This window comes from Labeo rohita, chromosome 7 (genome assembly GCF_022985175.1).
Source record: "Labeo rohita strain BAU-BD-2019 chromosome 7, IGBB_LRoh.1.0, whole genome shotgun sequence".
Taxonomy (NCBI): domain Eukaryota; kingdom Metazoa; phylum Chordata; class Actinopteri; order Cypriniformes; family Cyprinidae; genus Labeo; species Labeo rohita.
The window spans coordinates 2,627,576-2,654,348 of record NC_066875.1 but is presented as its reverse complement, the minus strand read 5'-3'; the positions used below and the strand labels follow the sequence as shown (position 1 = coordinate 2,654,348).

Below are 26,773 nucleotides of genomic sequence, written 5' to 3'. Positions count from 1 at the left end.
GCTGTGCTATTTCTGGGGTTTTCTTTTTGGTTGCTAGGTGCTTGCTGTTTGGTTGCTATGATGATGTCACTAAGAGGCTGTTAAGTGTGGTTGCTAGTGTGTTCTGGGTGGTTCCTATGTGGTTGCTGTATTGTTGCTGAGGTTTTCTGGGTGGTTGCTGGTGTGTTGTATGGTTGCTCTGTTATTTGTGGAGTGTCCTGTTTGGTTTCTAGGTGGTTCTGGGTGGTTGCCGGTTGTGTTATCGTTGGTTGCTAAGTGTGGTTGCTAGGGTTTTCTGAGTAGCTGCTATGCAGTTGCTAAAGTGTGCAGGTGGTTACTATGAAGTTGCTGGGGTGTTCTGGATGGTTGCTAAGTGGCTGCGAGTGTGTTGAAGGTGATTACTATGTGGTTGTTTCTCACGTGTTGCTATGTGATTGCTACAGTGTTCTGATTGTTTGCTATATGGTTGCTGATATGTGGTGGCTATGTTATTTCTGTGGTGTTCTTTTTGGTTGCTAGGATGTTCTAAGTGGTTGCTAAGTGTTTTTACTTTTGTGTTCTGGGTGGTTCCTAGGTGGATGTTATGGTGTTGCTGGAGTGTTATTGATGGTTGTTATGTGGATGCTACTGTGTTCTAGTAGTTGCTAGGTGGTTGTAAAGTGTATTTGCTGATTTGTTCTGGGTGGTTTCTAGGTCGTTACTATGTTGCTGGTGTATTATGGTTGCTGTGTTAATTGTGGAGTGTTCTGTTTGGTTTTTTAGGTGGTTGGTATGCAGATGTTGGGGTATTCTAAGTGGTTGCTAGGTGATAGCTGTGTGATTGGTTATTGCTGGTTGCTATAACGTTGCTAGGGTGTTCTGAATGTTTACTATATGGCTGCTGGTATATTATGGATGGTTGCTATGTTATTTCTGGGGTGTTTTGTTTGGTTGCTAGGGTGTTCTGAGCGGTTGCTAAGTGTGGTTGCAGGGGTGTTCTGGGTGGTTTCTTGTGTCTTATCACTGGTTGTTAAGTGGTTATTACTGTAGGGTGTTTTGAGGGATTGGTAGTGGTTGCTGTGTGTTTGCCAAGGTATTCCTTTGCATTTGCTAGGGTTTTCTGAGTAGCTGCTATACAGTTGCTAAGGTGTACGGGTGGTTGCTAAGTTGCAAAGAAGGTACTATGGCGTTCTGGATGGTTGCTAAGTGTGGTTGCTAGTGTGTTCTGGGTGGTTATTGTGCTCTTCGGTTGCTTTGTTGTTGCTAGTGTGTTTTGAGTGACTGAAGGTGTTATCAGTGGTTGTTATGTGGTGCTGGGGCATATTCTGGGGGTTGCTACAGTAGGTTGTTCCTATGTGGTTGCAAGGATGTTCTGAGTGGTTGCTAAGAGTGGTTGCTAAGTGCGGTTGTTCTGGTTGGGTCGTAGGTGGTTGCTGGTGTGTTATGGTTGCTGTAGAGTGTTCTGTTTCGTTTCTAGGCGGTTGCAATGCAGTTGCTAAAGTGTTTTTAGTGGTAGCTTCTGGCTGGTTGCTATGTGATTGTAAGAGTGTTTTGGGGGATTACTAGGTGGTTGCTGTGTGGTTGCTATGGTTTTGCTTTGCATTTGGGCTAGGGGTTTCTAAATAGCTGTTATGCAGGTGTTTGGGTGGTTTTTGAGGTGTTGCTATGAAGTTGCTAGGGTGTTAAAGGTGGTTGCTAGGGTGATGCTGTGCAGTTTCTAGGGTGTTCTGAGTGTATGGTAGGACATTGCAAATAGAGAGACACAATGAAAGACAATTCCTTTAATTTCAAAATGTAAATATTGGTATTTAAAAAACTAACAGCAGGTGAAAGTGTGAGTTTTGTTTTAAGAATCAGAGAGCTGACACAATTCAAAAGCTCACTTAAAACAATACAACAACAACAAACGTGTGTGTGTGTGTGTGCAGTAGCGTAACCAGGCATGATGGGAACAGTGAAAGCGGTCCAAATGTTAATTAAACATGGCTGTGAGTGAGCAGTGATAGAGATGCTTCATCTTTCTGCCAGACATAAACGAGTGGAGCCAGTTCTCACTCGCACTGATAAGACACCAGAATAGAGAGACAATTCAAAGTAATGAGCTCTTTCTGACAGCCAAAGAAACTTCTCTTCATTTTCTTTGGTGCTGAGAAGACGAACGAGAGATAATTATGACAAGAAGAGCACTTCAAATTAAGTGTAATAGCACGCCGACTAAAACGCATCAACGCGGAACGTCGTCACATCTGTCGTCAATCCTGATAATGGACAGAATGTTATAAGAACGTTTCTTGCACGGATTGGAAATTTCAGACAAATTTACAGATTGACCGGTTGAGTTAATTGAGTTAGTTCTGATGGCTCAGATCGCACACACTTCACTGAGCATCTGACGCTCCAATCAGATCGCCTGATTCACACGCAGCTTCAATCTGTCCATCTTCATCTGATTCACAGTTACAACAGTTACTGATAGAAAATAAACATAATTACCAGCAACTAGGGCTGACATTTTAACATAATAATTTGATTTAAAAACAATGCAACAAGCTTGACAATTTCTAATGTGTTGCTAGGCAGTTGCTAGGCAGTTGCTAGGGTGTTCTGGGTGATTGCAGGGATTTTGTGAAAGATCGCTGTCGCTCTAGGGCAGTGATGAAGTAACACTAGATCAGTAAATTAAAATGATTTCAGTTGAAATCAGACCTTTACCCTCACAGCAGTGTGTACTATTATAAATGCTCTTTATTCATTTTAAGCAGTCTATTGAAATTATAATCAGTTGAAATTTAGCAAATTAACTATTGAAATTTAACAAAAGCTGTTAACTTGCAGTGAGAATTACTGCATATAATCATCAATGTCAGTATAATCTTTAATCATCACAGATATCAGGGGTCATCAGGCATGTGCTGAAGTGTGTTTGAGCAGTCATCTGGTCGTAGTCAGGTGGTTTTGGGAGGAATCGGGCGGGATGTGGTCTTTCTGTTGCATGTGGAGGTTTTAAGCATTTCCACCCTCAGCATCTGATGAAGCGTCTCTGTGCTCTTGTGTTTAATGACGCAGAGCTGCTGGAAGCTGTGCTCATGGCTGTCATTGATTCACATGCTGTGCATGTTTATTATGGAGGCTCAAGATGAGTGTGTTTGCATGTGTGATTGTTGATGTCTGGCTGTGTAGTCATAACACTGAGAACAATTTATTTGTATTTATTATTATTATTATTATTATTATTATTATTGAATTAATTAATTAATTAATTGTTTATTTATTTATGGTTATCTGAGTTCATTCTATATGCTTATAGAGATGCACACGTTATTAGAAACACAAATGTGTGTCTTCAATAGATGTATTACTGTGATTATTATTATTATTAATTCATTATTATTTTTATTACATGTATTAATTATTGATCATTGTTATAATTTATTGTTAAAAATATGTTCCTTTTAAATGATTCTACGAATGCAGAAATAATAAAAAACTCAAACTCTAAAACTCTCAAACTTTTTTTTAAAGAGCAAGAATTTTTTTTTTTTTTTTTTTTTTTTTTTTTTTTTTTTTAAGAAGTCTGTTCTGCTCACCAAGCCTGCTTTTTTTTTTTTGATCCAAAATACAGCAAAAGCAGTAATATTGTGAAATATTTTTTACTGTAGAATAAACTGCTTTTTATTTGAATATATTTTAAAGTATAATTTATTCCTGTGATTAAAGCTGAATTATCAGCATCATTACTGCAGTCTTCAGTGTCACATAATCCTTCAGAAATCATTCTAATAAGCTGATTTGCTGCTCAAGAAACATTATTATCATTATTATTATTATTATTATTATTATTATTATTATTATTATTAACAATATTTAAAACAGTTAAGTACATTTTTTCAGGATTCTTTGATGAATAGAAAGATCCAGAAGATCAGCATTTATCTGAAATAAAAGGCTTTTGTAACATTATAAACTATACCATTCAAAAACTTTTTTTTTTTTGGGAAAGAAATTATAGAAATTAATACTTTTATTTAGCAAGAATGCTTTAAATTGATTAAAAGTGATGATAAAGACATTTATAATGTTACAAAATATTTGCATTTCAGATAAATGCTGTTCTTCTGAACTTTGTTCATCAAAGAAACCTGAAAAAAAATCTACTCTGCTCTTTCCATCATATTAATAATAATAATTAATGTTTTTTGAGCAGCAAATCATAACATTTGAATGATTTCTGAAGGATGATGTGACTAGAGTAATGATGCTAAAAATTCAGCTTTGAAATCACAGGAATAAATTACATTTTAAAATATATTCAAATAGAAAACAGTTATTTTAAATAGCAAAAATATTTCAAAATTTCAAGTTTTTGCTGTACTTTGGATCCAGTAAATGCAAGCTTGGTGAGCAAAAGAGATTTCTTTAAAAAAAAACAAAAACAAAAAACATTTAAAAATCTTACTTTGGGGTGGACTGCACCAAAATTTTCGAATAGTTTAAAATCAGCGTGTTGAAGACGTGTGCAGACGGACAGCGTGTGTCGTTAGCTGATCCCATTAGCCTCCATTCTGACTATCACTGTTCTTATCTATAAAATGGCCAAGGCCAAAAATAGAAAAAAAAAATAATAATCAGGTTGATTTGCTTCTTTAAAAGTATAGAAGCCCTCTGGGCACTACTTATTAAAGTTTTAGAAGAGAATTAACTCATGCAGCAAGTGATGCTGAACTTTTAATTGCTCATCAAAGAATTAATAGTGGCCAGGTGTAGGGTTTGTGGAATTAATAAACATAATATTAAGTTACTGAAATAACTTCATTACATTACAGCACATAAAAACACCGGAGTGAATATTAACATGTAGATGTAGTTTGCATGCGACCAGACACTCAAGCAATTAGCAACTTTAAAGGAGCAGTTTATCCAATAATGAAAATATGATGAAAATGTACTCGCCCTCAGGCCATCTGAGATGTAGATGAGTTTGTTTCATCATCAGATTTGGAGAAATGTAGCATTGCATCACTTGCTCACCAATGGATGTGAATGGGTGTTGTCCGAATGAGAGTCCAAACAACTGATAAAAACATCATAATAATCCACAATTGATCCACTCCAGTCCATCAATTAACATCTTGAGAAGACAAAAGCTGTGTATTTGTATGAAGCAAATCCATTTTTAAGACATATCTAACTAAAATATAAGTCCATAATCCATAATAACGCTTCCTCCATTAAAAAAAAAAAAAAAAAGGGTCTGGCAGGGGAGCGCTGAGAGGAGCTTCAAAGGTTTCTATGTGTTTTTGCAACGTTGAGTAATGTATCACAGACATATCTCACCAATCCTTTCATAAACAAAGTGTAGAGAGATTGTAAATTAGACATTCACTGTGCTTTGTTGATTATAATGGAACTTCATGAGATTGTGATGAACTAAGATGAGTAACAGCTTTAGATGACTTTAAGGGAGTTTGTAAATGAGATACTGAATTAATACAGCAGTTAAATAAACAAGAAGTTAATATTAAGTGACTGTCTGGCTATAACACTATTGCCTGGTTTTGCTCTATTTCGTCATCAAAAACAGTCTGAAACAAGTCATGAATGAGCATGCCTTTTTAAACGAATCCAGTGAGTCAATGAATCAATTTCCCATTCATAAAGAGAGTCACCTGCTTTATTCCTGAATGAATCAGCCGTTCGAACGAATCAAATGAATGAATGATTCAGTAATTAAATCAGTGACTTGCCGCCACCTACTGGCAGATTTAGTTTCATTTTTAAAGTTATTTAAATCATTTAATATTTCTGTATTCAAAATTTTATATTTAAAACATTAATCTTAACATGAATTTATGAATTTGATTGCACTCATGCCACCTCTGAGCCACTTTTTTTTCTGTGGCACCTCTGTAGTACAAATTAATTTTGTTAATACTGATTTCATTTGATTGGTAACTTATTCTTATTCTGTTGTTTTGAAAAAGCTTAAAAAATATATTTTTTAAGAAATTGACATAAAAAATAACATAAAAAATAATAATAAAGTTAGAAAAATGCCATTACAAATGTAAAAACTAAATTCCCCTGTAAATCACTTTCAGGAGTCAAATATCACCTTGTAATGGGAAGGCTAATTTTTTTTTTTTTTTTAATCAGATTTTTTTGATTATTGATTACAAGGTGCTCCTAAAGTTTTGACTGTGCTCATAATTTTTTTTAGTAGCATAAGTGCTCCTAAAAAGAAAAGTAAGTGTAGAGCTCTGTCTGGTCTGAATCAAGACATAAATCTGCACAAATCATGCACCACTTTGTATCAGGGGTCCAGTGGGTTATTGATGGACTGGAGTGGTGTGGATTATTGTGTTGTTTTTATCAGATGTTTGGACTCTCATTCTGACGGCACCCATTCACTGCAGAGGATCCACTGGTGAAGTGATGTAATGCTGTAATAGGGAGTGATTTGGTCCTTGTCAATGTATTTATTTCTGTTTTGTTCAAAACACTTGAGTGTAGTCTGTGCCAATAGCCTCATGGTTAGCGCGCCGACATATAGTAGGGCCCCTGTGAAATCCGTTTTATTTTTTTTCCCAAATTCCGTTTTATTTTTTTCCAAATTCCGTTTTTTCCCATTTTAATTTTTCTCAACTCCTTTTTGATGGTTAAATAAAATTGTATTAATCAAACAGCATGTCTAAGTAATTAAAATCATGACACTTACACAATTTCACATCAATTTAATAAAGCTTTAACAAAAATGACATGTTTAGGGCCCTATGAAATGTTTTATTTTTTCTCACCATATGTTTTTTGGTGTCAAGTTCTGTGTTTTAGCATATCTAATTATTTGAGTGCATGCTTAATTTATTCTTAAAATAGCCTTATGAAAATGTAAAATGTATTTAAAATGTTGTGGTTATCAAATGAAGGCATAAAACATTAATTTCATTTATCTTTTAATTGTTAAAAATTTAGCCAACTTTTTTTGGCTACTATTAAAATTAAAAGATAGAAGAAATGTTGTGTGATTATACCCTAAAAAATAATGTTTGTTTCATTTTAGTAGTAGTAGTAATAGTAGTAATGTATATCTGGCACTATGCCGCCAAATTAAACCGGACTTTTATTTTGACGGGTTGCCGTGTCTACCTTTACATTTCTGTGTGTGTATGAAATTATGCTAGTTTTCCTAAAATGGAAGGGTCAAATGCTCATGAAGTGACTGTCAGCAGATATTGTTCATGTATTTATGTCCATATTTAGTGAGACAACAGATGCTGAAATCACCGCGAGCGTCACATGCGTTTCAGTGTGTGTAGTAAACAAAACCGCTCGTCTGCTCCATTCATTAAAACAAAGATGCGCAGAACATGCAGGATTTACATTTAAATGGTATTTTTGCGGCGTAATATTTACAGATACTAGTCCATATTGCAGTTTGATTTAAGTGTATTGACCTACTTTTGATTAATTCATTCAAACTTTGACAAATTCCGTGACATTCCGTGTCATTCAGGAAATTCTGTTTTTATGACTGGATTCCGCGATTCCGTCCTCGTTTTTCTGCAGCGGGGAAATCATAGGGCCCTAATATAGCGCTGTTGCGCTGCGGGCGTCCCGAGTTCGAATCCTGGCTCGTGGACCTTTCCCGATCCCACCCCCTTCTCTCTCTCCCACTTTACTTTCTGTCTAACTACACTGTCCTATCTAAATAAAGGCATAAAAACGGCAAAAACAACAACAAAAACAAAAAAACAAAAACACTTGAGTGTAACGAGACAAGTCTGTTCATGGGTTGTGTGATTAGTTGTTGGTCAGGTGTCTCTTCCCATCTAAATAAACAGCTCTTTGCCAATAGTCTGCGGGAGACTCTTGTATTAGTGAAGTTAGCGGTTGCGCTGCTGGCCGTACACGGTCAGTTGGTGAAAACGGTAGGAAATGTAATTTTCTGTAATGTAAACAATTATAGATCAGAGTCGATGTTCTGCCCACACAAACACAAGACCATTACCATCACATCACCCTACAGCACAAGAACCTCTGTGTGTGTGTGTGTGTGTGTGTGTGTGTTGTTTCCTGGGTCGTGGGCCTTACCCATAATTCCTCCTGAGTCTGTTGTGTTGGCTTATTGCTTTGTTTTCCTCTCTCTCACTGGTTTCTGTGTTTATTAGCACATTAGCTCCTTGGAGGCTCAGAGTATCACAGACTCACAGAAGCAGCCAGATCATTTCAGCCCTTTATTTGTGTTTGGAGAACTGACAGCAGCTGATCATCCGCTCTGTTTACTCACTCCGTGCACATTTCTGCTCTTGCTCTGATCCGTTCATCAGTGCGTGTTATTGCAAGTAAAAAGTTTGTCTTTGCATAATTTGAACAAACTATCAATGTGATTATTGTGAAATATATTACTCTCTCTATAAAAATGCATAGATATATTGAGTGTGCGTGCACTTTGGAGCAGGCTGTGCTGTTTAATTGCATCTTATTGCAGTTGAATACTCATTTAAAGCCATATTGTGTTTTTGATTTTGATTAATTGTGCAGCAGCCTTTCTTTATAAAATCAGAATGTATTTATTTGCTTGCTTGCTTTTATCTTTTATAATTGCACTAGAGCTGTGTAATGCCACCTGTTTCTGTTTATAGATGAACAGGTATTGTGATGAACATAACAGTTTGGTTAGTGATTTATATGTTATTTATAAAGCAAACTTTCAATTTCATCATTTTTAAACTGTTATTATTATTATTATTATTATTATTATTATTATTATTATTATTATTATTATTACTGTTATTATTATTATTGTGCTCTGTACATTATAAAACAAAATTTCCAGTTTATATTTTTTAAATAAAATGTATTATTATTATTATTATTTTAAACATTACAATAATCCACAAGTAATCCACACCACTCCGTTCCATTTTTTAATAGAATGTATTTTTTTTCTTTACCTGACAGAGAAGTAATTTTCTTTTCTTTTTTAAGTAACACATGTTTCTTTTCTTTTTTTTTTTAACATTTCTGCTGCATAATAAAATTTCTTCATATTTTAAATGTGCATATTTTTCAGATGTTTCTGTAGTTCACTGGTGTACTACAACTAAAGATAAAACCTTTTTTTTTTTAATGTTCAATGCTGAGGCAAAATATTTATTTGGTTTACCTTGCTGTATTCAAATATCTAAAACTAAATTGAAATAAAAATAAATAAATAAATAAAATGAATAAATAAAAATAAATAAAAAAATAAAAATAAAAATGACAAAAACACAATGGAAAATTACTAAAGTTTAAAATAAAAATGGAAAATAAAATAAAATAAAATAAAACAGTATCTTAATGATGCTAAAGTGTAGGGTGTTGTTGCCATAAAACCATGTGGTGGTTTATTTTACAGATGTAGAGTTGAAGGTGTGGTTACCATAGCAACATGTTTGGCATAATAGCAGTAGGCAGTGAAGATATATTTTGCCTTTGAACCTCCAGTAATAATAACCATGTTTCTAGCACTTCTTTGACTCCTAATAAGAATAATAAAAATATTCCTTGAATCGCTAACAATGCACACAGTACAGCTTTGCTTTTGAACATCTATTAAAGCTTCCGGAGAAGGTTTCCAAGGTTAAACTCAATCTTTTGTGCTTTATGACAAAAGTTTACTTTGACAGAAGAAATCTGACAGTAAATTTGATGTAAATAAGAGAAATGTCTGCATTAGAGCCGCTAGATCTTTATGCTGCTGTGTGATTTTGTATCTCAGCATGTGGTCGTTTTCTTCAAGATGCTGCTTTGTTGATATTCATTTAAGCAATTTGCAGCTAGATAGCAATGCACTATGTGTATTTATAATACTGATTGTTATTACAGGAAATATCAGTGTGTTCTGATTTGAATGTCATTTGTTGTGTTCTATTTATTCTTCTGTTTCCAGAATCTTCCTCATCAGGAAACGTTTTAATGGACACGACAACGACACGCACCACGACTCGCCCCGTCACCGTCACCATGACGACCACCTCCACCTCCACCTCCACCACCACCACAACCACAACAACCACGACAAGATCTCCCGCCACGACAGCGGCGGCGGCTCCGCGCAGCACCACCACAGATAGGCAGCCGGCGGCTCTTCCCGAGGTCACGGCGCGCTCGGACCCGTCCTCCGTCCTGCCCAACATCGCCGTGGAGTTCTGCAGCCCCTTCACCGACTCCTCCATCACCTGGCCCAAAACACGCCAGGGCCTCGTCGCCAAACAGCCCTGCCCACCCGGAACCATCGGTAAGTTACAAGAGTTCAGAAAATCAGCCTGCTGGTTACCAGAGCAATCGTAAAGTGATTCTGAGAGATACTCTGGTTACTTAGTGGCACCCCAATACTTGGAGGGGAACCTGGATGGAGCAGAGCGTTATTATCATCAGTTTATCAATAGAAACACCCGTTATCGGTTTTAAGTCACATATGAACTATTTACGTTGAAGCAATACTGGAGCAGCTTGTTTTTTCTGCAAAAATAAATAAATAAATAATAATAATAATAAAATAAGGTAATTTCAACATATTGTTCCTCAGAACTCTGAGAAAAAAATATAGATTTAAATATTAAACTCAAAATTGAAAAAAAAAAAAAGGTTACGTCTCGTGAAATTGACTTAGAAGTCTGACTTTAACAATTTTAGCTATTTTTCTTTAAATTCATTTACATCTCACAATTCTGACTTTTTCTCAGAATTGAGTTTGTCTCACAATTTAGACTTTTTTTCTCATAATTCTGAGAAAAAAACCATTGAAGAAACAAAGTAAAAATAGCAAGAAATGAAGTCTGACTTTGGCACAATTTCCCTGAATTCTGGGCTACATCGCTCAATTCTGTTTATTTCTAATTTATTTCTGATTTTTCAATTTCTAATTCTAGTTTGATTCTAATTTAGTTTTTCACAATTCTGACTTTTTTTCCCTCAGAATTGAGTTTATATCTCAAAATTCATCCCTTTTTCCTCACAATTCTGAGAAAAGTGGTGAGATATGAACTCACTGATATCTTGAGACTATTTTCCTCAAAATTCTGAGTTCTAAATTCTCAGAATTGAGAACAAAAGAATGTGATGCATGAACTCCAAAATGGAAAAAGTTAGAATAACGAGAAGTAAACTCAGAAGTCTGACTTTCTTTTTTTTGGAATTCTGAGTTTACATCTTGCATATCTGAGTTCATTTTTTTTTACAATTCAGACTTTTTTCCAAAGTTTGGAGTTGATATCTTACAATTTAGACTTTTTTTTCTTACAATTCTGAGGAAATTTTGAGTTTTCTTAGTTTTTTCTCAGAATTGTGAGAAAAAGTTTGAATTGTGAGATAGAAACAGAACTGAAAAAAGTGTTTTTCTCAAAGATTTAGAGACGTTTTGAGTTTATAATTCTTTTTAGGAATTTTTTTATCCTCAAAAACTGTGAGATATAAACTCAAAATTGAAAAGAAAAAAAAAAAGTCAGAATTATGAGAAATAAACTCAGACATCTGACCTTCACGCAATTCTGAGTTTATTTCTTTATTTCCCTGAGTTCTGAGTTTGTCTGTTTGAGTTTGTTTCTCACAATTCTGACTTTTCTTTCTCAGAATTAAGTTTATATATCAATTCTGAGAATAACGGTACAATCTCTCAATTTCTGACTTCATATCTTGCATTTCTCACTTCTTTTTTTTTTTTTTTTTTTTTTTTTTCTTTTCAGAATTGTGAGTTTGTCACAGTTCTGACTTTTTGTTGCATAAACTCCAAAATGGGAAAAAAGAGAGAATTATGAGAAATAAACTCAGAGGTCTGACTTTCTTTTTTTGCAATTCTGAGTTTACATTTTGCAATTTAGATCATTTCTTGCAATTCAGACTTTTTTCCAAAGTTTATACATCAAAATTTAGACTTTTTTTGTATTGTATATCACAGTTTTTCTTAGAATTGTGAGAAAAAGGTCTGAATTGTGAGATATAAACAGAATTGTGAAAAAAAATGTTTTTCTCAATTTTTTGAGTTTATAATTCTTTTTGAGAACTTTTTGTGAGATATAACTGAGATACTCAAAATTGAAAAAAAAAAGAAATATGAATTATAAGAATAGAATTATGAAAAATAAACTCAGAAGTCTGACTTTCTTTTTCATAATTTTACTTTTCTCAGAATTAACTTTATCTTGCAATTCTGACTTTTTTCTTGCATTTCTAAGTTTATATCTCACAATTAAGACTTTTTCTTGCAAAACGGAAAAAAAATTAAGGTTATATCACATTTTTTTTTTTTTTTTTGTGAGGAAAAACAAGTCAGAATTGTGGAATATAAACTCAGAATTACTTATTTATTTATTTATTTATTTATTTATTTTTAATCCCATGGTGGAAATACAGCATAACAGGCCTGAACAGCATGCAGGGTTGTTTTGCACAAAATTTTAAACGTTCCTGAAAATAGTTCTCTCACACACCCAATATGAATGAATAACAAATCAACTAAACAAATTTGCAGAAAGCACCGACTCAAAATTGTGCTGAAATTGAGCCTGAAATGCCAAAATAATAAGCCTAATTAAGGATGTTTCCAAAAGCACGAATATGAAAAGTTTAAAAAGTTGTAATTACTGGATAAAGTATATTCAGTGAGTGAAAATAAAAAATAAAAATTTTAAATACTATTAGAAAATCTTTAAAATAAATAGAAATATTTCATGTTTATTTATTATATATATATATATATATATATATATATATATATATATATATATATATATTAGTTTAATAATGTATGTTTTTGTAAAGTCATTATTTTATTATAATACTGTTTTGATCTGTTTGCTGTTTGCAGTATTTACTATTTTTCATAGTGTGATTATTGGTAAATTTTAGTACAACCAGTTAGATGTACAAACATGATGATTCTAAATGATTATCAGTAATAATAATAGTCATAATGATAGTTGTTGTTTTCCTCAGATTTTAACACATGAGCTTTCAGTGATATTTTGACCACTGAACTAGTAATTATCCCTGGTTTTCATTTCATTTTCAATCTGCTCTTAACCGAGAACATCCTAGCAACCGCATGGCGACGCCTTGCCCATTTCCTACAGAGCAAATAACCCCTCGTCACTACATGTTTAACAGCTTGTTTTGGTAACCCAGGTGTCGTGTTTTTCTCGGCGGTTATTAGTGAGTGTGTGGATGTGCAGCAGACGAGCAACGCACAGCGTGAGCCCAAATAACACAAACGCAGCACACGCATCAAACGCGCCGCTGCAGCGCTCGCTCTCTCGCTCTCCTCTGTCTGTGACTCTCCTCCTTCTCCTTTTCTTTCTCTAAATTTCAGCTCTTCCCTTCATTTCTCTCGCCGCCTCCTGCTCATATCAAAATGCTTCCAGTCCTCCTGTCTGTTTCCATGGTTTCGGGTGATTGGCAGTTTCTTCATGATTAGTTGTTTGTTCTTGAGGTTTTCAGAGCGCCAGACAGGATTCGTCCTCTGGCCATTTCTCTGAGTAACACGTTCACATTCACATCCTCATAAACTCATTCATCAAAACAACAGCATCTAAAAATGCTAGCATTATTATTATTATTATTATTATTATGACTTAATTATGCTTGGTAAATTGCTCACTTTCATTAATTGGACAGTCAGACAAAGCTATTAGCCATACTGATGTTTTCATACATACATAAAAAGTATAGTAATGTTCATACTGCAAAAAATAACAATAATAATAATAAAAAATGTAAGTAAAAAATAATAATAATACGACACTGTAAAAAACAATTTATTGAGTCAGCTTAAAATAATTTGTTACCCAGCTGCCTTAAAAATGTAAGTTCACTTAACTCAAAGTTTAGTCAACTTGTAATGTTAAGTTGTACTACATGACAACTTAGATATTTGAGTTGATTCAACTTAAAATTTTAAGACAGTTGGGTTACTTACCTAGCTTTTAAGTTTAACAGATCTTTTCTTTTTTTTTTGTTCAGTCAACTCAAATATCTAAGTTGTCACATAGTACAACTTAACATTTCAAGCTTGACTAAACTTATTTGAGTTGACTGAACTTAAAATTTTAAGGCAGCAGGGTAAAAAATTATTTTAAGTTGACTCAACAAATTGTTTTTTTTTTACAGTGTACCAATAAAATAAATAATAATAATGTTCAAATTGCAAATGGATGCACACGTAAATTAAGTAATATTAACAGTTAGATTGTAAATAAATAAATAACTAAAAAAAAATAAATGTAACAATTTGCTGTTTTAGCTAGGATAAAGTCTTTCAGTACAATGTATATATATATATACAATGTTTCTTTTCTTATAAAAATTCCCCCACATATAAACTAATGGTCTATATTATTTGGCTAAACTGTGTTTATTTGATTGTTATAACTATTGGTAATGCATTGGTGTTTATTGATCATAGTCTTTTTGCATTTGTGTTTATTAATCATAGTCTTTTATTTCACTGCTGTTTTTCTGAGTGTGTGCCAGAAGCAGCCATACATCTGGTGTGTGTGCGTGTGTGTGTGCGTGCGTGTCGGTGATGTCACCTGAGTGCCGATACAGTCACCCGACTGGAAGAATATGACATTTTTTCCCTCTTCTGTCCTTCTAATTAGAGCTTAGAATGAGATGTCTCTCTCCACCAGCTTTAATTGACCTTTACCAGTGCTCTCCAGGGAACGAACACACACACACATATATACACTCACACATCTCTGCATCTGGCTGTAGTTAGAGCTCACACACACACACACACACACACACACACACACACACACGCTGCAGTGATTTTATCTCCATCAGAGGAAGTAATTACACATTCTTTTATGATCACAGACGTTTGACAGTGTTTCTTGTCATCAGTGGAAACAGCAGTGAAGGACGTTGATGTGCGTGCGTGTGTGTGTACAGAGTAATCTGAACACACAATAACGGCTGGTTTCTGTGTACAGGGATGGCTGTGTTCGCCTGTCAGGGGCCCGAGGGACTGTGGGACCAGCAGGGGCCCGACCTCAGCAACTGCACCTCTACATGGGTCAACATCATCAACCAGAAGGTTTGAGAAACACACACACAATCAAACATATGTATGGGATGATGTACAGTTAGCCTCATTTTGGCCTCGGCAGTTGGACCTGTAATTGATTGGTAAAGCCAGTGTTGTTATTGTTAACTGAAACCATTATAACAGACTGTCAAGAAAGTTGTGAAATATTCACACCAAATACTGAAGTTAGCAAATTTGAAATACTTTGGTGTCAGCTCAGAAATTATAACCAACAAGTCCAACAAAAGAATCTTGCACATGTGAGAAATTACGAAATGCTTTTATTCATATAACATTGTCTTTGTACCAAGCATGTTGTACTTTTTCAGGAATCGCTACTATTTTTTCCTTTGCGCTGAGCATGTTGCACTTTCTTTTTTTTTTTTTTTTTTGCACTTTTTAAATAAACATTTTGCACATTGATTTGCACTGAGCATGTTGCACGTTTTTGCACTTTTTTATGAATCAGTAATATTTTGCATGTTGCACTTTTTTGCACTTTTTTAAAGAATCTGTAACATGTTGCACTTTTTATGAATCAGTAATATTTTGCATTGAGCATGTTGCACTTTTTTTATGAATCTGTAATGTTTTTCCTTTGCATTAACCATGTTGCACTTTTTTGCACTTTTTATGAATCAGTAACATGTTGCACTTTTTTCTGAATTGATAATTCTTTTATAAATCTGTTACATTTTGTTATTGCACTAAGCATGTTGTACTTTTTTTCACTTTTTTATGAATCAGTAATGTTTCGCTTTTGCATTGAACATGTTGCACTTTTTATGAATCAGTAGTTTTTAGTGAATGTGTAACATTTTGTCATTGCACTGAGCATGTTGCGCTTTTTGCACTTTTTTTAATGAATCAGTAATGTTTTGCATTGAGCATGTTGCACTTTTTTGCACTTTTTATGAATCAGTAATTTTTAGTGAATCTGTAACATTTTGTCATTGCACTGAGCATATTGCACTTTTTGCACTTTTTTTAATGAATCAGTAATGTTTTGCATTGAGCATGTTGCACTTTTTTTGCACTTTTTATGAATCAGTAATTTTTAGTGAATCTGTAACATTTTGTCATTGCACTGAGCATATTGCACTTTTTGCACTTTTTTTAATGAATCAGTAATGTTTTGCATTGAGCATGTTGCACTTTTTTTGCACTTTTTATGAATTGTAACATGTTGCACTTTTTTATGAATCAGTAATGTTTGACCTTTGTCATACTTTGCATAGCTTGCATGCTTTATACTGCAGACATACAATATACAATGATTATATTTACTCTATGCAATTTTTTAAATACACTCAATATACACACTTTTCTCATGTCATTTCAGATAGTGTTATATATGCTACCTGAAATTAAAACGTAAACTATGAGTAGTGTTTTTGGCAAATGAAATAAAACTAACAAAAATTAGAAACACTGTCCTGGCAACTAACTGAAATTAATAATAGATAAATATTAGAGGTAATAAAAAAATTATAATAATAAGTTTGGTTATCGTGTAGAATGTAACCAGAATTGTAAATCAAACCATCACTAACTATATTCATCACTCTCTCTTGTTCACATGTATTTACATATTCTTCAGTATGTAGCAGCATGTAGAAAGCTACAAATAATGTGTTTTCCAGTGTTTTCCTGCCACCTTTTACTTGCAGTTCATGTACCGCTGACATGAAGAAGCTGTTCACTCAAATCAGTCCTACAGATTTACAAATGTGAAAAAACTGTGTGTGTGTGTGTTTGTGTGTGTGTGTGTGTAGACCAAGCAGGCAGCCCAGAAGACAACATCTTTAGTTGCGTCTCATTAGCAAATAAACACATCTCTTCCTTTAGCTGGAGGAGTGTTGTGATTAAACTCAACACGAGAGTGCGTGGCTCTCGTCTGCGCTTGCGTTTTTGCCACGACTTGAAAGAGCAGAGCTGCACTGTCTGGGAAGTCAAGAGTCGTTCGCTGCTCACGTCTTCAGCTGCCTCTAGCAGACAAACACAGGAGAATGATCTGATCGGCAGAGCGATGTGAAACACTGCCATTGAGATGCATGTGTTTGAGAAACTACTGACCTCACATGATGCACACCTTATGATGTTTTAAAGGTTTTTTATCCTTGAAAATCACAAACCACAGTGGTGCTATATAGTCTATTTTTTTTTGGCAGCTGTTACAGAATTTTTTCTAATAAATATAGATTATTATTTGATCTTGAGCTTTGAATTACTAGACAGATTAGATGGCTTCATTATTTAAACACTATGTATAACAATAATTCATCATGCAAAATCAAAACAAATACAATACAAAAACATTACAAGCACTATTGAATGTCCTTAAGGAAAAATTAAATGTAAATCTTTGTAAATGCATCCCGATATTAATAAACAAACAAACAAATAAATAAATAACATTCATATTTTTATCCATGCATTGACTGGGACTCAAACCAATGATGACCTTGGCGTTGTTTATCGTCACGCTCTGCTGTTTAAGCTACAGGAACATTAACACCTACCCCAACACCTTCATTTCTGCTGACCGTCATCAACACATAAACCCACACCTGCAGAATAATCGCTTTACTGAATCACTTCAGTCAGAGCTTCGGTGTAAATGAACCAGATATAAGATATACAATCAACTGATTTTTTCCTACTTAATCCCTGTGACATTTCACATCTTTTTGTGTAGATAATGTTTAAGGTGATGCAATTGTTATCTATATTAAACACATTCTCTTATACCAGTTTAACAGCTGGAACTAAGCAATGTGTTGGTTGATTAGCCTGAATGTGTGATGATATGACTGTGTATAAACTCTCACGGTGTGAGTGTGTGCGTGTGTGTTTTAGATCCGAGCGGGTGAACCTGCGGCCATAATCTCCCGTGAGCTTTCCGAACAGACCAAGGGCCACATGCAGGCGGGTGACATCACCTACACCGTTCGGGCCATGGGGCACCTGATCGACCTGCTGGACGTCCAGCTCAGGAATCTCACCCCTGGGGGAAAGGACAGCGCCGCCCGGAGCCTCAACAAGGTACTGCGATATACAACACTGATATCAGTCAATAAATGTCAAGCCAAATGTATTAGTATAGTGCTTTTCACAATACTTTTACACAAACTGTTCTGTTTCAGAACAGCTTTAGAGAAAATCATGATGCTAGTGTTTGTAATGTCTTAAGGAATAGTTATTCCTAATCTAATTAATGATGGAATTTTTGGGTAAACTAATAGCTGAGCGATAATATAGTTACATTTTGCAATCTGAAATGATTCATAGCACATCATACTGCCTTTCAGTAAAATGGTTGCGAATGGTTGCGCACTTCCCGAACTGATTATTTCATGGACAAACAATGAGGAATATGTAATGGATGTACAGTCAGACAGTTATTTTCACAAAATAAACCCTGACTGGGTGATCGGGACCCCGGTGCAAAGCTCATTACACGACTACTTAACAGATAAATAAAGGGACATGAAATATTGATTTGAGTTGAAATAATTCAGTAATGTGAGAAGAAAGAGAACAGAGAGTATACAGCGGCAATGAGCAAAGTCCTGATCAATCTGTCAGTGTTTATCTTGTGATAATGACCGTCTGACATTATCTAGCACATTACACAGATATTCACAGGTGCACTACACATTTTTTTCCTGTTAAAGAAGTGCAAGAAGAAACTTGTGGTTCTTATTTGCACTAAACCAAACAAAACTAAATGTCTTTCAATGATGTGATGCCTCCAAGCTGGCAAACGTGTGTGTGTTTAAATTATATTATATATAAATATAAATATAAATATAAATATAAATATAAATATAAATATAAATATAAATATAAATATAAATATTTTATATATAAATATAACATATTTTTCGTAAATGTATTTGTGTGTGTGTATATATTATTGAAGATGATTACATAGACAAAGCGGTATTGGAGTACTGTTATTGAGACAATAACAGAGAAGATAACAGTATTGGAGACTATACCGGAGGTGATAACAGTATTGAGACAATAACAGAGACGATAACAATATTGGAGACTGTAACGAAGACGATAACAGAGTCAATAACGGTATTGGAAAAAATAAAGGAGATGATAACTGTACTGAGACAATAACAGAAACGATAACAGTATTGGAGACTATACCATAAATGATAATGGTATTGAGACAATAACAGAGACGATAACAGTTTTGGAGAGTATAACGAAGACGATAACAGAGTCAATAACGGTATTGGAAAAGATAAAGGAGATGATAACTGTATTGAGACGATAAAAGAGACAATAACGTTATTGGAGACTGTAATGGTATTGGAGACAATAACAGACGATAATAGTATTGGAGATGATAACAGAGATGAAAACATTATTAGAGATGACAGTAGTATTGAGACAGTAACAGAGATGATAACGGTATTGAAAACAATTAAGGATATGATAACGGAGACGATAATGGTATTAAGGTGATAACAGAGACAATGGTATTAAAGACGATAGCGGCGATGATAACATTATTGAGACAATAACAGAGACGATAACAGACTCGGTAACGTATTAGAAACGATAAAGGAGATGATAACTGCTGAGACGATAGCAGAGACGATAACACTATTGGAGCGATAATGGAGACAATAACCGTATTGAAGACAATAATGAAGACAATAAAAAGGACGGTAATGGTATTAGAAGTCATAAAGGGGATGATAACTGCACTGAGATGATAACAGAGACAATAACGTTATTGGAGACAGTAACAGAGACGATAGCGGCAACAATAACATTTTTGAGACAATAACACAGATAACAGTATTGACGACGATAACAGAGGCGATAACATTATTGGGACGATAACAGAGTCGATAATGCTTTTGGAAACGATAATGGAGATGATAACTATTGAGACAATAACAGAGATGATAACGCTATTAGAGACAACAATGGAAACGATAACAGAGACGATAATACTATTAAAGACTATAATAGAGACAATAACCGTACTGGAGACAATAATGGAGATGATAACAGTATTGCGATGATAACAAGGACGATAACGGTATTGGAAACCAAAGAGATGATAACTATACTGGGACGACAACAGAGATGAAAACATTATTGGAGACAATAACTGAGACGATAACAGTATTTGAGACGATAACGGCGACGATAACGGAGTCAAAGACGGTATTGTAAATGATAAAGATGATAACTGTATTGAAACAATAGCAGAGATGATAATATTATTGGAGACAATAACAGAGACGATAACAGTACTGAAGATGACAGCGGCGATGATAACCATATTGAGACAATAACAGAGCTGATAACATTGTTGGACACTAAAACGAAGACTATAGAAGTATTGAGAGGATAACCGAGACAATAATGGTATTTAGACGATACAGAGATGTAACAGTATTGGAGACGATAAAGGTATTGGAGACAAAAGTGCTATTGGAAACAATAACAGACAATACAATGTTGTGTAAACGTCCACTAGCAATAGGTAATCAGTAGTTTACAGAAATAAATGTAAATCCGTTTGCTTTCAAAGATATCCAGCTGAAGTGTTGCTAAAATAGCAGAATATCTTTGAAAATTTGCCACTAAGAATGTCTTTCAAAGACTCAGTTGCAAGAATCTCACAAATGTTTTCAAATACAGTGAGTTTTTCTTCCTCACAAATGCTCATTGGATCAATCTGCTAACTTTGAAATTGTGTCCAGGTGGACTGATAAAAACTTTACCTTGAAAAAGTGGTAGACATCAGTCAATCAGTTTGGAGCATGTGGATTTTGTGACATTTTTACATTCAATACACATCAAACGGTTGGTGGACGTGTAGCCTGAGGCTGAAAAACAAACGCTGTTCATGAGTCAAACCAGTCTGACGTATCTGGACTGCAGTGTATGACGCATGAATCTGGTCTAGACCAGTTTATTATAAATATTTAATAAATGTTGAAATATGAAGTTATTTTTATATGAAACTAAAACCGCCAGTAGGTGGCAGCAACCCACATGAGTCTAACTGAGTGAGTCGTTCAGTCATTCGAAGTCATTCAAAGAGAATATCTTTATGAACAAGTCACTGAATCATTTGCTCACGATTTGTTCAAACAGCTGATTCATTCAGAAATGAAGCAAGTGACTGTCTACGAATGGGTCACTAAATGTTCAAAAGGCGGTTTCAGTCAGAAACTGAAGTGACTGTTTTAATGAATGAGTCACTGAGTTATTCAGAGATAATGCAAGTGACTGTCTTTATGAATGAGGCACTAAAACATTTCCACACTTGATTCATTCAAATGGTGGATGTAGTGAGAAACAAAGCAAGCGACTGTCTTTATAAATAAGTCACTGAATCATTGGCTTACTTGATTTACTTAAATGGCTGATTCATTCAGAAATGAAGTAAGTGACTGTCTTTATGAATGAGTCATTGAATCACTGGCTCTTGAGATGTGTTCAAATGGCGGATTTAGTCAAAAATGAAGCAAGTGACAAGTGTCTTCATGAATGTGTCACTGGTTCGTTGGCTCACTTGATTCACTCAAACAGCTGATTCATTTAGAAATGAAGCAAGTGACTGTCTTTTTGAATGAGTTACTGAATCATTGGCTCACTTGATTCACTCAAACAGCTGATTCATTCAGAAATGAAGTGAGTGACTGTTTATGAATGATTCACTAAATCAGTGGCTCACTCGATTCGTTCAAATGGTGGATTTAGTCAGTAACTAAGCAAGTGACTGTCTTTATGAATAAGTCACTGAATCCTTGGCTTACTTGATTCACTTAAACAGCTGATTCATTCAGAAATGAAGCAAGTGACTGTCTTTATGATTGAGTGACTGAATCATTGGCTCTCCAGATTTGGTCAAACCACTGATTCAATTCAGAAACAAAAAAGTGACTGTCTTTATGACTGTTGTGTTTTGCTCAGAGACCCACAATGGTTCTGCTGAGGCTTTGTTTGGAACTATTCTTGTTGGCAATCATGTAATCATGCAGAAAGAAAGGACTCTTGCTTGTGTGATATTGCTAAATGATATCATATGATATAAACATAAGACAAGACGCCCTGTTATCTTGAATTTTAGGGCATATAACTGCATTTTCAGTCATCAGTCGTCCTGCATCGTGTTCGTCAGCGACTGCATCAGTGTAAGATGATGCACAGGTCTGGGTGGAATGGGTTTTTCCATAATGAATCACACCAAATGAATGCATTAAATCGACAACGCTACTTTTTATTATTACGTTTGATTTCACCAGAAGAGAAACAGACAGGAAGCGCGAGGCAGATAAAGCGGGAACGAGAAGCGCCCTCTTTAATGCAGTCTGTACGGAGAGCAGGAGGAGGAGAGCAGTGGGTGTTTTTTTAATGATGTCCGTGTTTGTCAGGATGAATGATCCCCTGTGTTTCTCCCCGCAGTCAGCCGTCTGTTTAAAAATAGGCTTAACTTGGGCGAAGAGAAACTCTCGCCGTCCTGAAGCTCCTATCGCTCCGAGAACATTATGCGGCATGAATAATCGCCAGCGTTATTAAAGTTTCTGCGGAGTTAAAGAGGTTCGCTTTGACACTGTTTTCTCCAGACCTGCGTGCAGTTTGTCTTCAGACACTCACAGAACAAAGACCGTTCATTCAGACAATGTGTGTGAGTGTGTGTGTATTAATATTACACACAGAGTCCAAAATTAACAATCCAAGGTACAGAGTGCCAAAAAACTTGGCTTTGGTGAGTAAATAAAACAGTTGGCAAAAAACTTTGTTAGGAGCTGCAGCATTTAGGCTGTTGATTAATTCAGTGACACATTATTTATATACTACAACAGTATTAATTAATGTCTTGAATCAGTTTTTCTTTTAATTTATTTTTTAATTTTAATTTAAGTCTTTTAGCTTTTCTCTGTTGCAATTTATCTTTCATTTCATGTCAGTTTTAGTAAATTTAGCATTTTAACTTTTTAATTTTTTTTTTATCAAAAGCATATAAAAGAGTGGGAGTTTTTTTTTGTTGTTTTTGAATTTGTTTTTTTGCGTTTGTTGATCTTAAATTTTACTTAATCAGCAAATCATGCAATTATTTCAAATTTGAAGATTTATTTGTTTTTTACAGTTATATTGATCCTCTTTTGTGCAAGCAATAATGCATTTATTTATTTGTTTGTTTATTTGTTAGTTCCAAGCATCTAATTAACCATTTACAGTATAAATATTGCTGGTCAGACTGTCGTAATTCATCCACCATTAACAGGTTTAACTAAGTAAATTGTTTGTTTTTGTCTTTGATCCAAACCATTCCATTAAAATTATGCAATTTTTGCATTGTATGATCTGCAATTTTTTCTATCATTTTGGACCCTGGATGTTAATACTTTTAAAAAATCATCAAATTGTGCAATTCATTAAAATTTAATTGCAATTAGTTAAAATTTAAGGATTTTTTTTTTTTTTTTTTTTTTTAAAGAAATATTGATCCTCTTGTTTGCAAGCAAAGTGCATAATGCAAATATTTATTTATTTATTTATACTTATTTCCAAGCATCTAATAAACCATTTAAATAAAAAAATGCACATTTTCTTAAAATACAGTATAAATATTGCTGGTTACATTTTCTCAATTTTCTAATTGCAATTAGTTAAAATTTGAGGATTTTTTTTTTTTTTTAAATAGTTTAGTTTGTTTTTGTTTTTGATCCAAACCATTCCATAAAAAAAAAAAAACTATTAAAATTGTTTATTTAATTTTGGACCCTGGATGTTATTACTTTACTTAATCAGCAAATTGTGCAATTATTTAAAATTTAATTGCAATTAGTTAAAATTTGATGATTTTGTTGTTGTTGTTGTTTGCTTGTTTTTTAAAGATATATTGATCCTACTATTTATTTATTTTTACTTACTTATTTTCAATCTAAAAAAACAGTTAATAAAAAACACAATTAATTGCAAATCATGCAATTAATTAAAATTTGACAATCCTAAGCTTAATAGATTTTTAAGTCAAAGATTAAAGACCCTTTAAGGATAATATAATACACTTCTTTGTGCATAACTCAAATCATTTATTCATTTAAACTCCAGTTTTATTCCAATCAGAAATACAGTAAATCTATACTGATGGATACATTTTCGCAATTTATCCACCATTAGCAAGTAAACGTTGGATCCTGACAACACACACGTTCAGAGCACTGCCACTGGTTTCTGTAGAATAACGTATTCATAATTAAAATATTATCAGTTTAATCAAACCCATCATCTTGGACCTTCTAGCGGCAGCCTGTACCGCCCAAGCTACAGGAGCGCTCAAAATTAATTAACTTGGCTTTTAAGAGTGTCATTTTTCAGATCGGGACGCCCGAGTGCGGAACACAAACACCTGTTTCCACGCGTCTTCTGTGAAATTCACACTTCGTTTCCACCCACAATTCTGCAAACTTCACTTTCCACAGCGATCAGCGCGTGTCACGCTCACACTTTCTGACGGAGGCCGTCACACTCTTCACGCTAATTAATCGAAGCAGTAATTTTAAACTGAATCTGCCTTTGAATTTCACAGCTGGTTGATTTGAGCTTCAGACTCGACCGACATCTGCTTCTGTACAGGGATCATTGATTTACAGCATGTCAGCTCTGTGTGAGCCGACTACTTTGACGACTACAGCTTCAGTTCATCGTCATGAGTGAGGGAAATGTTTCTTGTGCAAAATAGTGATCATAAAAACATTTATGATACAATAATAATATGATAGTATTATTTCTATACTATTATAGTCTATATTCATATTTTGAAATAGCTTTTTTTTATATTTTTGGTTTCATTTTAATTTTAAAGTTTTAGTGATTTTGTTACATAATTTTATTTATTTATTTATTTATATTAATTTCCTGTTTAGCTTTTTTCAGTTTAAGTAATTTAGTAATTTAACTTATTTAATTTAGTTTTTGAAGTAAAATTTCTATTTTTTATTTTATTTACTTTTTTTTTTTTTACATTTTTACATATGCAACTACTTGCAATTATTCTATTATTTTAGTGTTATTTATATACTATTAATTAATATCTTGAATGTACTTGTATTTTTATATGTTGTGTTTTCATTTTAATTTTAGTTGAAGTTTTAGTGATGAATTTGTCATTTTTATTTATTTATTTGTTTATTTTTTACATTTTATTAATTACATATTATTTATTTTTAATTGTATTTCAGTTTAAGTCATTTAGTAATTCAACATTTGATTTAGTTTCTAAAGCAAAATTCGTATTTTTTAGGTTTAATTAACTTTTCTGTTAATTTAGCGTTATTTATATACTATTAATTGTTATCTTGAATCGGATTGTATTTTTATATAGTATAAAAACAAATTTTAGTGATGGTTTTGTCTTTTTATTAGTGGTTTTTAAAATTTTATTACATATATATATATATATATATATTTTCAGCTTTAGTTCTAGTAATTTTCTTCAAATTAACTTATTTAATTTAGCTGCAACATTTGTAAGTTTAAGTTTTAATTACATGTAAATGTTCATTGCATGCAGATTTTAATGACATCCTAATACTGTCAGTGTTGAAATCAATGTTTTATTATTATTTTTTATGTACTATTATAGTATTTATTACAATTTTGGGTTCACATTTATTTGTTTATTTATTTTCACTTTTCATTGTAATTTAAGTTGTAGTGAATTTGTTGTGATTTTCATTATTATTATTATTTTTTTCTTCTTTAAATATTTATATTTGGAGTTTTTCTAGTTAATTTTTATTTCAGTTTAGTTTTAGTAAATTTAATATTTCAATTCAACTTAATTCAGATGGTTGCTAAAGTAAAACAACAACAACAAAATTTAAAATAGTTAAAATGGAGTTACTTGTTTTTGCAAATGAACTCTTCATATATTACATTTTACATCTAATATCATCTTTATTTTGGTTACTGTAAACAAATTTTCATTGTTTTGGTTTTCACTAACAATAACAACACTGACTGAAATATACATATCTGTATTTAGAAGTTTTGTCTGTGTTCAAGATACCAAATTGTTGACGAATTATTTGGTTGTAATGCAAAAATCACACATTTTTATTTTCAAAATGCTAACTCGATATCACTCGCTCCATTCCCAAAGCATCACGATTGTTTGTACAGATACAGTCAGCAACACGTTGGACACACTCTGCTAGTCAACTAAAACCTTTGAAGGCAAGATCAAAATAGTTTACAGTCGAGAGACCCGAAGAGGCGCTAACAGGAGCCACTAAAGAGTGAAAGTAATGTGATCTAAAGATGGCTGCCGTCAGCCGGAATCAAGCCGCATTAACATTCAGGCACCAGCGGAGACAGACCTGCCTGCTATTTATTTTTATCTGTTCCCTTCCCTCACTCTTCCTCTGCGAGACTCAATAATTCATGGCGTACAAACACAAACACACACACACACACACACACACACGGGCCTCACTGCTCTTTATTCATGTGGTGACGAGAAGAGTTTCTGCACAATCACAGCGACGATCAGAAGCTGTCAGAATGAAGGCCGGTCCTCCAACACACCAAAACCAGATTAAACACCCTTACTCTGACTAAATGTACAAACATCAAGCGTGAGGCTGCGCGTGTTGACATGAGTAAAATACATTGTGTCAGTGGTGAATAATTAATATTTTTGATGATAATTCAAGCCCAAAAAAGACGTTTCTGTGCTCTGCTGTTCAAAAG

The 26,773-nt window shown here is 33.8% G+C and overlaps 1 protein-coding gene across 22 annotated transcripts in view; it reads left to right on the top strand.

Moving 5' to 3' along the window:
* The window catches only part of LOC127167882 (adhesion G protein-coupled receptor L3), a 332,296-nt gene that overhangs the window by 214,642 nt on the left and 90,881 nt on the right, over nucleotides 1-26,773 (top strand). For all 22 annotated transcript variants that reach the window (XM_051114254.1, XM_051114256.1, XM_051114250.1 and 19 more), the window contains 3 exons: nucleotides 9,890-10,237; nucleotides 14,931-15,034; nucleotides 17,885-18,070. In XM_051114254.1, the coding sequence (XP_050970211.1) occupies nucleotides 9,890-10,237; nucleotides 14,931-15,034; nucleotides 17,885-18,070 (638 nt within the window). The remainder of the gene's footprint in view (nucleotides 1-9,889; nucleotides 10,238-14,930; nucleotides 15,035-17,884; nucleotides 18,071-26,773) is intronic.